Here is a 12,099-nt window from a genome sequence, read left to right as displayed (position 1 = left end):
CAAAAATATTAGTCTAACACCCACCTTAAAGTATACCGATCTTCAAAATTGCGACCTGTACTCTGCTCACAAGGTTTACATCGACAGCCCAGGGCGAAGCCTATTGAAACTGGCTGAAATCGGTTCATTATTTCACCTAGCCCCCATACAAATGTCCTACCGAAATTGGACTTTATCGGTCATAAATGTTTAATTTATATATGTATCTCCACAAATTCCGCTCCAAATAAGTTTTATATACATAGCTCCCATATAGACCCGCTTCCGAAAATCACTTTAACGTGCATAAATCGCTTAAAAATTTTGGTATACTCACAAAATTCAACATAATAAACTTTCATGTAGACATAAATCACACGATCTAATTTCATGGTGATCGGTCCATAATTGGACATAGCCCCCATATAAGGCCCACTTCCGAAAATCACTCAAAAATATAAATTATTGAAATTTTAAAAGAAAAATGTTTTTGCTCTTTTAATTAGTCGGGCTTGACCGACCATACTTTCTTACTTATTTTATTTAGCATATTTTCATATCAAAAAATTTGTATAACTTTTCAGAACTTTATTCAGAAATTTATAGAAACAAATTTTGGTATGAAAAATTGCAATATTTTTGAAGGACGGATTTCTAAAGTTGTATATTTTTTAATCTAATTGAGATATTGACTTGAAATTTTTTTGGTAAGATCAAAAATTAACTTATCTAAACAAAAAAAATTTGTTCGGAATAAATGTGTATAAAATTTGTCCTAATATTTGCAATCCTATTAAAATTTTGAAGATCTATTTCAGTTGATACCATCCAAATTTACTAAAATCAAAATCGGATCGACCACAAGAAATTTTCATCGTTTTCAATTTTTTTTATATACGCCAGGTACCTCACTTTAGGGACTTCAGCACTCCCTTGGACTTTTAACTCCAAATGAAAAATATAAACTCTTCTATAGCCATGGAAAGTTATATTCAAATCGGACTATCAGTTTAGAAATTTCAAATTTATTTCATAATGATCCCACTATACTGCAGTAGGATTCGTTAAGTAAAAGTACAAAATAAACCCTTTCCAAAAGATGGAATTAGCTTTAGGAAACAGTGTAATAACCTATACTAATTCGCTTGCCGAATATATACGATTTTTTATTTATTTTATAGTATAGATTTATTTTAAAATCAATTCACTTTATTACTCATACGCAGTGTATGTATTTATAGTTGGTATATGCTCGGTGTCGTATGAGTGATTGAAATGTTGGCAATAACACTCATACGTGGAGTGAGTATTTATTAAACATATTAGAAATTATGGTTTTGAAATTTTGATTTTTAATGCTTAACAATTTCAACAACACAAAGCTAAGTTCAAAGGGAAACTATAACAGAATGCACTGAATATATGCAGCATGACATCATGTAAAGATATTTTTTAATTACAAAATGAAGAACAATTTAGACAACAACAAGTAAGAGTGCTATATTCATCTGTACTGAATCATAAATATATAAATCATAAATATTAAAAACAATTTTTTGAGAAAAAAAGTTATGCTGAAAAAAAAATAGGGGAAAATTTTAGGTGAAACAAAATGGGGGAACAAATTTTTGTAATAAAAAAAAACTTTTGCTTTATAAAAACTATGTGCTACGTATGAATCTACGTCTATATACATTAGTATGGGCCGATTTGTAATTACAAACATTTTTCGATATTGTGCCATCGATTTTTCTATAGCTTTTGCCATGAGGAAAAAAAGTTCCACTACGACATATCAAACATATTATTTGCCAAGCTACAATTGTACGCTAAAAACGAAGGCGATAGCAGTTTTTCCAAAAATATTTTTTTCTTGGCGTTTTGGACTAGTTTTTGTCCAAAAATTTATTATTTTTTTACTCGTTAATTTTTAAGGTTTTTTTAGTAGGAATGTTAAAAAAAATCGCCAATTTCAAATTTTTTAAATATATCCTATCCAGGATAAAATTGTACGCTTAAAACGAGGGCGATATAATTTTTTGGAAAAAAAAATTTTTTTTTTGGTTTTAAACGAGTTTTTGTCAAAAAAACGTATTTTCTTAGATTTTTTACTCTTTTTTATAGATTTTCAGGCTCCAAACCAAATTTATGTAATCACTTCTAAAGAAATTAGCACGTTAAAGGCGATGATGTTATCAGTTTTTCGAAAAAAGATATTTTTGAACGATTTTTTATTGATTTATTTCGATTTTTCATTTTCGAAAAAAAATCACCATCGTTTTAACATTACAACTTTACCTTGGATAAAATATATTTAAAAAATTTTAAATCGGCGAACTTTTTTAAATTTGAGCTCATGACAAAAGCTATAGAAAAATCGATTGCTAAATCGACCCACCCTCGAGATAATCGTGTTTTTTCTTAAATCTCAGCACTTTGTGTGCCGATTTTCATAATTTTAAAATAGTAACCTAAGTTGGACTATACCCGATATATAGATGTATTAATCATGTTTTTAAGTTATTTAGGTGCTTCGGAAAGTTGATTTCAACAGACAGACATATAGACAGACTGAAAGACACTGCTATATTGACTCCGCTATCTATAACGATCCAGAACTTTATAAGACCGCAAATGAAAAATTTGGAAATTGTAAACGGAATGACAAACATACATATGTATACTAGACCGTCTCACTTTTCATTTTTTTTCGAAATTCCTTCATGAACATTATTCTTAATCTACTATAAAAACCAAGAATTTTGGTATATAACACTTAAATATGGATGAACGGGAAGTGGTCTCTCAAATCGCTTTTTCGTTTTTTTAGGGAAAATGCATTTTTTCCAAAAAATTAAAAAATCCTGCTTTAGTAATTTGCTTCTAATTTAAGCAGTTCATAACGGATTTGAACCTAATTACATGCATTAGAAAGCTAATTAAATTTCCTAAATGTTTCTTAAAGTAACATTGCCATTATGTTCGATGGTTTTTTATTCATAGCATTACAAATTCAGATTTTCAAATACAAACTTATAATTTTTTTTTAATTTTTGCTTACCTTTTCTTTTATAAAAATTGAACGAGGAACAATTTTTATATTCTGTGAATGCAGTATGGTAGATTTTGATGTAAATAACAGTAGCATTCTGTTAAGAAAAAATGCAGTTTTAGTTGAAGTGATGAAATGACTAAAGTTGTTTATTTGTAAATTGGCTTCAATTTCATAATAAAGTAAGAAGATATTGATGTTGATTTTTTATTTTTTCAAATTTGATAAAATTGTACTTTTTTGGACGAAATGGCATCCGCTTTAAAAGTGTAATATTTTTGAAGGACGGTTAAAGTGAATCCCACAATTCCTAAAAATTGGAGCGAAAATCCCAAAAATGGTATTTTTTACCAATAGGGCCCACATTTCCATCGGGGCTGGGAAAATACTTTATGGTTAAATAGGGAACACATCGAGGTTTCCAAGGCTGCTTTCCGTGTTCTGATCCCAGCTTTGGGATTATAGAACATGTGGTCCAAATTTGAAATTTTGATAAAAAATAGGTCAAATTCCGATGGGCGTACGGACAGCATAGTAGAAAAATAGGACATGTTTTTTATATCAAAATGTTCTCTGTAAACATACTTTACAGAAACATAAAAAATTGTTATACGTTCTTAAAGAAAGTTTTTTTTAACAAACAAAGAGTTAAGTCACCTTTTCGCCCAAAAAAAAAGCAAAAATCTACTATTTTTTGAATTTTTAAATTGAAAATCGTTTATTTGTGGATCCATAATTGATATTGCTCTAACATCTTTTGTATGTTATTGGCGATTTAGTTGTCTAACTAACAAAAAAAAATCGACTCCATTCGGTCCATAAGTACGACCTATATTTTTAAAAAAGCGGACCAAAATTTTAAAATTTCAATTTTAAAATGCCTATAACTCGGAAATTATAAGAGATAAATAGCACACGTAAACACGTTTTTCAAGACCTAGCCAAGCGCTTTCCAAAAATCAGATGGGAAACAAGAAATGGAACGTGTTTAAAAATTTTACATATCGATGGTACCCTACTTTGAGCCCTCATAGCAATTTTATCATGTCAATTTTATCCCGATCGGACCAGCCGTTTAGAATGGCAGATTTATTTCCAAAAAATGTTGATTCTGCCCAACTGTGTAGATTCAAGTCTTTTTAGCATTTTCCCAAAATGCATCCAAACTGCAACCAAAGTACAATTTTAAAAAATTTGAAAAAATAAAAAACCAACATCAATCTCTTCTTACTTTATATTAATGTATTTATGAAATTGATGCAAAATTTACAAATAAACAACTTTAGTAATTTCATAATTTTAACTGAAACTGCAATTTTTCTTAACCGAATGCTACTGTTATTTACATCAAAATCTTCATTTTAAAATTTCCTACCATACTGCATTTACAGAATATAAAAATTTTACCTCGTTCAATTTTTATATAAGAAAAAGTAAGCAAAAAATTTAAAAAAAATGATAAGTTCTTATTTGAAAATCTGAGTTTGTAATGCTATAAATAAAAAACCATCGAACAAAACGGCAATCTTGCTTTAACAAACATTTAGGAAATTTAATTAGATTTCTATTGCATGTAATTAGGTTCAAATCCGTTAAGAATTGCTTGACTTAGAAGCAAATTACTAAATCAAGATTTTTTAATTTTTTGGAAAAAATGCATTTTGCCTAAAAAAAACGATTTGAGAGACCACTTCCCGTTCATCCATATTTAAGTGTTATACACCAAAATTCTTGGTTTTTAGAGTAGATTAAGAAAATCGATGTTCATGAAGAAATTTCGAAAATAGTATAAAAACTGAGACGGTCTAATGTATACCTTTGCCACTCATGGTAGAGTGTCTAAAAAAATAACATTTAAATAAAAAAAAATATTTAATTAAATTTATTAAAGCTTATATCAATATAAATACTTCACAACTTTATTAATTTAAGTGCAATCACTTAAATTAATAAAGTGAACAACACTATTAAATTGCATAGCTGTTCAAAAAATTCTTTAAAACTAAAAACTGCACAACTTTATTAATTTTTTAATTTATAAGTGTCAATAGTAGTAAAACATTTACACAATTTCACTTTTTCTGATGTAAATATCACTAATGTATTTTATTGTTTTATTTACAACTCTATAAATATTTTCTCATTTCTATGCATTTTAAATCAAAAATTAATATTATAAAAATTCTAGGAATTTCTTTGAATTCCTTGCTTTAACCGCATAAAACTGTTGCAACCTTAATATGTTGTAATCTCCTTTTTCTTTTCAACCTTTTAGCAATTATAACTTTTCCTCTATTACTGCTAGAATTTGTTGTTGCCATGTTTTAATATTTCTTTTTTCTTTTGACTAGAGTTTATGGTGGCATAAGTAATTTGCTTACTTTTTTTCGTTTTTACTCTCTTCGCACTGTCGTTTATTTTTTCTCTCCTGCAAGTATGGATTTTGGTTTATTTACATTTCTTCATTAATTAGTTGCACAAAGTTATTACTTACAAGCCTAAGTATGAGTATGCCAACATTTAAACTTATTAAAAGGAGATGAAGTTGTACCACCCACGTTAAAAAATATATATGTATATATTTACTGCAAATGAAATACATATTTACCTGCACACAACTTGTTGCTTACAAGTCCCAACTGTTCTGGGTGACTGTCCTACCTATCAATTAGGATCACTACAGGTTACAAAATTGTCCTGATCGTAATTCACCCATGGAGAATTGGCAAAACTAACTGAATAAATGACAACCAATTAGACTTTATAAATATGGACGCAATCAATTCTCAAAGTTCGGAAGTCTTTATTGGAAGAGCCTTTACTTTCTAAAGTATAATAAATAAAACTGTTTAAAATGGCTACACCTTAGATTACTTAAGGTCACTAAAGTGACAATTGACTATACTCTAGATTAACTGGGATATATGAAGAACCAATTAACCTACATTTGACTTCGTGTCACAGCCCGTATACAAGGGATACATTGACTACTTTACTAGTTAATGCAGAACTGCTAGGTTGTTTTTGATTTCATTTACTGAAATCTAGGTTTGCACACACACTCGCTATCCATCTCAGGCTCAGCTTGGAAGACATGTTTTGCACAGATTGTGTAAGTAGATCCTGCTGACAGCGGCGCAGAAACTTTTGAGTTTTAAAAGTGAATCAAATTGAGATATTGACTTGAAATTTCTTGTAAGACAAAAAATTAACTTATCTAAAGAAAAACAAGTAAGGAAGTATGGTCGGTCAAGCCCGACCATATAATACCCTACACTTAGTAAAAGAGCAAAAACATTTTTCTTTTAAAATTTCAATAATTTATATTTTTGAGTGATTTTCGGAAGTGGGCCTTATATGGGGGCTATGACCAATTATGGACCGATCACCATGAAATTAGGCCGTGTGATTTATGTCTATATTAAAGTTAAGTATGTTGAATTTTGTGTGTATACCAACATTTTTAAGCGATTTATGCACGTTAAAGTGATTTTCGGAAGCGGGTCTATATGGGAGCTATGACTAATTATGGATCGATCGTCACAAAATTTGGTTTCATGAATTTTGTATATACAAAACTTATTTGGAGCGAAATTTGTGTAGATACATATATAAATTAAAGATTTATGACCGATAAAGTCCAATTTCGAGAGGACATTTGTATGGGGGCTAGGTGAAATAATGGACCGATTTCAGTCAGTTTCAATAGGCTTTGTCCTTGGGCCGAAAAATTATATGTACCAAATTTTATCGAAATATCTTAAAAATTGCGACCTGTACTCTGCGCACAAGGTTTACATGGACAGCTAGCCAACCAGCCAGACGGACGGACGGACATCGTTTAATCGACTCAGAAAGTGATTCTAAGTCGATCGGTATACTTTAAGGTGGGTGTGACTAATATTTTTGGGCGCATCTGCACAAACGCATTATACCCTCCCCACTATGGTGGTGTAGGTATAAAAACCTGTGAAAGTTTAAATTTTTAAATGAAGTCCTCAAGCTGCTGAGTGGTAAAAAAAATCAGAAATTTATTAGAAAATTGAGTGAGGGTCTATTGACAACTTTTTTAAAATGCTTATTTTAGCAACACAAAGTTTTATGATGCTAGCTCCCTTTTTTTTTGGCGCAATTTTGGTTTTTGAACACATAGTGCGCTGCTGTTCTTGACGAAGCGAATTCTGGACGTCCAATTTTGGGCCACTTTTTCAGGAATAACACGAACAATGTTGGTATTAAAAGCGTAAATTGTTGCTGGTTTATCAGCAGAAACCAGTGACTTCACGAAGCCTCACAGAAAATAATCAAGAGGTGTCCAATCGCATGATCTTGGATGCTGGTTTATCAGCAGAAACGAGTGACTTCACGAAGCCTCACAGAAAATAATCGAGAGGTGTCCAAACGCTGGATCTTGTATGCAAATTAACAGATTAATTTCTCTAAATCAAATTATCGCCAAATCGATGGCTGCGGTCACCATATGGCTGTTGATACCACATCTCGTCCGGATCAATGTGAACCATATTTTTAATCAAGAAATCATTAATCATGGCGCGATTGCGAGCTTCGGCTTTATTTTTGAAGAAATAAGGTCCGATGATGGAGTCTGGAGGGTCTGTTACTCCTTACTCCATATGCTACAATTTGGTTTATTAATTAACCTCAACGCTGAACACAATTTTGCAATGAAACTGCCATCTATAAGTTGCGCGAATTGATTACTCTCTTTTTATACGTTCTCTTCAAAACACACACTTTATAATTTACAAGAATGCACTGGTAATATTGTTGAAGTTGACTTTAATAGCGCCTACCATATACTAACTGCACAGTAGTTTCATGAATTATCTAACGGACAAAACTAGAATGTTCTAGATCCACAATGATCATCTAGAGCTTTTAGCAGCTTTAATGTTAATATTATCAGCTTTAACAGTTAATGTTGTCATATTTATAAACAATGTTAATAACAGCGTGTTATCAACATTGTTGAAATGTTTATAAACATGATGAATGTTGAAAGCAGCCATTACAGACCGTTAAATTCAAATTGATAATGCAAAATATTCTTATTATACCCTTCACCATGAGTGGCAAGGTATAGTATATAAGTTTGTCATTCCGTTTGTAATTTCTACATTTTTCATTTGCGACCTCACAAAGTATATATATTCTGGATCGTTATAGATAGCGAAGTCGATATGACCATGTCCGTCTGTCTGTCCGTCTGTCTGTCTGTTGAAATCAATTTTCTGAAGACCCCAGATATCTTCGGAATCCAAATCTTCAATAATTCTGTCAGACATGCTTTCGAGAAGTTTGCTATTTAAAATCAGCAAAATCGGTCCATAAATAACGGAGATATGAGCAAAAAACCGGGACAACCTCGATTTTTGACCTATTTTTGATCTAATAATAATGATATCTAATGATAGATATTTCAAAGTCCATTGCAAAGATGTAGATAAGGCTATAGTAAGTTGGACCTACAATGGGTCAAAATCGGGAAAAATATTTTTTGACCCGAATTTTTTTTTCATAAAAAATTTTTTTTGTCATACATTTTTTTCCAAAAAAAAAAATTTTAAAAAATTTGAAAAAAAAACTTTTTTTAAAAAAAATTAAAAAACAATTCCAAAAAAAAATTTTTTGAAAAACAATATAAAAAAAATTAAATTTTGTTTACCTAAAAATATTTAAAAAAAATTATTTTAAAGTATAATTTGGTGAAGGGTATATAAGATTCGGCACAGCCGAATATAGCTCTCTTACTTGTTTTAAATAGTTTTTATTAAATTGAAACTACTTTGTACTAAATTTTAACTCAATACCAACATTTATAAGAGATGTATGGAAATTTATAGACCCACTATGGTTTTGTAGGGTACAATTAGTAAAACAAACTTCATTTCTTGTTAATAGTACTTTACTTAAGTTACATATTTTCTGAATTATAGTTGGTAAATATAAATTCTACTTAGTTGTTGTTTGGTTTTCGTTTTGTTTTCTCGTGCAAATGTAAGAAACTTTTAATTAATTTAAATTATTGAATTATTACGAAATAATAAATAAAATGTAAGTAACTATACAACTAAAAATAAACAATAATTCTAGATTTTTAAATAATATAATCAATAATCTGCTTGCTTATTGCTATAAAATCCTATGTTTAAATGTATTTTCAAAAATTCTCTTTTAAATAAATTGTTCTTAAACATCTTCTTCCCCTCCCTTACAGATTCTCCCACAAAATTACGCGAAGAAAACGAACGACTAACTACCGAGGTTTATCGTTTACGCAAACTGCTGGAAAATTCTCCTGAGGGTGCCGTGGGCGGCATCGATCTCTCCGATTCAAATAGTTGTGGCGATGGACAATCAACCGATGGCAGTGGTTCTAACACTCAACAGCGTATTGATCGCTTGGAGCAGGAACTACGTACGGCTAAAAATCAATTAATGTCTCTGCGTATTGAAAGGAAAAAACTGCGAAGTGATAAAAATGAATTAGTGGGTCAAGTGAAGCAGTTGTGCGTTTCACTGCAGGAAAAAGAACAGGAGCTAAGAGATTTTATACGTAACTATCAGGATCGAGTGCGAGAGTCGGAAAGCAACAATGCCAAGTTAACGGGTGATCGTGAGCGTGAACGATGGCAGCTATTGAAACAGGCCAGAGATGAAGCTGAACGGTCGTTGGCTTTGGCCCAGCAATTGAGTGCTAGAGATTTGCAGCTGCAAAAACTACAAGAACAATTACAGAGACAAATGTCGGGCTGTCTATCGGATCAAGAAAGTCTTTTATCCTTTGCCCCACTCACACCGCCTTCAGCGGCATCGGGTCTGTTAAACCAAATGCCCTCGGGCAGTGCTGGTGTGGTGAATTATCGTAATGATGACAGTGGTCGTGGCAATTCAAATTCTTTGTCGGCCTTTAGTAATAGTTCGGGTAATACGGCCGGCGATCGTAATTCATGTTCGAATGATTCAGTGCTGAGAAATAACAGTGATCGCGAGAGTACTGGTGGGGACATTAACTTTAGTGATGGTATATCCGATAATGGTCCCTGTATTACAGTGGATCCGGATAGTATTTCATTGGTATCTAGTCAAAATATGTATCAGTGTAAGTTTATAGAGAAAATGGTGTCCTCTAAACTATTTTTAAATTATATGCATCCTTATAAATGTTTCAGATGGCACTCCTAAGGAAAGAAGTCCCACGTTGTCTCCCTTAAACTCGGCAGCTTATTCAAGGTAAAATTTTAAACTAAATTAAATTTATATTTTTCTGATATTGAAACTAAATGCTTCATTTTAAGGTTTTCTAATTTAATTTTTTATTGTAATTCAGAAATTTCTAATTCTATTTAAGAAACTTCAACTTGTATTTCAGAAACTTCCATTTTTATTTCAGAATTTTCCAATTGCATTTCAGAATTTGGGTGTATACATACTCGTATATTAGTTTTCATTCCGTTTGTAATTATAAGAAATTAGAAATCTATATATATATATGTATATACATAAAAAAGGAGACGATTTTGGCCTTACGTATGTCGCCATATTATGCTCAAACGCTTCGATTGTTTATGGTTTGTGTTAAGTTTGGCTGAAATCGATCGACGCGTTTGAGCGTGATTATAAGTAAGGCCAAAATCGAATCCTTTATATATATATAGATTTCTTATTTTATTTTGCCTGACAAAGAAGGCTCATTGTCCTTTAGATCTATATATATTCATTATAGATAAAGGACTAGATTAAGTCGTGTCCACCTTTCAACCAAAGTTATTTATCCTTTCGAGCTTGTGATCTAAAAAGTGTTTGATCTCACATACTAGCACTGGCCTTAAAGCAGGTTACCTCGTCCACTAGCTAATCTTTTCAGCACTTCATACCGTGCCGGTGTATTTCCTGTATGTTGGAAGATTGTTAATGTAATGACGTACCGCAATTTATCATTATAACCATTACACTATATCCGGCCGAAAATTAAATACAACTCCCATATATGGGCCAGTGCTTCAAAGTCTATTTTGGAGCTTCACGACCGCATACAGAAGAGGGCGAAGGTCATTATCGGTGACAGTAGGATATCAAACTCTATTGAATCGCTGGAGCACAGTCGCAATGTGTGCTGCGTTTCACTGTTCTATCGGTACTACAATGGAATGTGTTTTAATGAAATTAGGAAAATTGTTTCTGATACCCGAAGATTTTTACGTAATACACGTTTCTTATGAAGAACACATCCCTTTGTGATCGATTGTCTAGTGGTTCGCACAACACACAATAGGAAAAATTCGTTCTTTAGCCGTACTGTACGTATGTGGAACTAACTTCATGCTGAAGTGATTCCTGTAATTTTCAGTGTTGGAAAGTTCAAATCGAATTTCTACAAACCCTACTCCCTCTTTCCTCTCACCCATTACCTATTTTCCTAGTTCCAACACAATACATTGGATGAGTATGAATTCGTAGCCAAATGAACTGCTCATCTTTTGAGGTCAAGAACGAATCAAGCCAATTTCGGATACTCTATTCTGTATCCCAGAGAGAGCGTTCTGTATCGATCGATACAAATAGCAGACGGGACATGGTATTATGTAACGGGTGAAGCAAAACATCCCAACCACTTTATTCTAAATAGTTTTGAGCAGGAATTTTAATATCTGGCCGGATTTAAGCGGCTCATAATAGTTAGGACCCTTTTAGTCCCACCAACTACAGAGCGCCATGGATATTTGGCTTTGGTGTCGATTCGGCTGGTTGATCGGGCTTCACATACGATCTCTTACGCTTCGGGTTATGATTATGCTTTGGAAATGATTTTCTTTTGTAGCGTTCAAACATCATTTCGATCGTGCAAAATCTTCTTTCAAGGTCTCTCGGCTTTAATTCGTATGGTACCCAATTTTTCTGCCTTTGTATTGATTCTAATGCTCGCAAACATTTTGAAATTGCTGCCTGAATTATATTGCAAGCTCTTGTTGAGTTTTACAACAATCTTCATATAGTAATGCCACCAATTCGTGGTCTTCAAACTTTTTTGGTTGGCCTGGTCGATC

The 12,099-nt window shown here is 31.9% G+C and overlaps 1 protein-coding gene across 1 annotated transcript in view; it reads left to right on the top strand.

Moving 5' to 3' along the window:
- Positions 1-12,099, top strand: part of Liprin-gamma — an 82,111-nt gene that overhangs the window by 24,342 nt on the left and 45,670 nt on the right. Inside the window, exons 3-4 of the mRNA XM_065513880.1 lie at positions 9,270-10,154; positions 10,225-10,285. Coding sequence (XP_065369952.1) covers positions 9,270-10,154; positions 10,225-10,285 — 946 coding nt within the window. The remainder of the gene's footprint in view (positions 1-9,269; positions 10,155-10,224; positions 10,286-12,099) is intronic.

This window comes from Calliphora vicina, chromosome 5 (genome assembly GCF_958450345.1).
Source record: "Calliphora vicina chromosome 5, idCalVici1.1, whole genome shotgun sequence".
NCBI classification, from domain to species: Eukaryota; Metazoa; Arthropoda; class Insecta; order Diptera; family Calliphoridae; genus Calliphora; species Calliphora vicina.
Note: the sequence above shows the minus strand (reverse complement) of the source record. Positions and strands in the feature narration are given on the sequence as shown.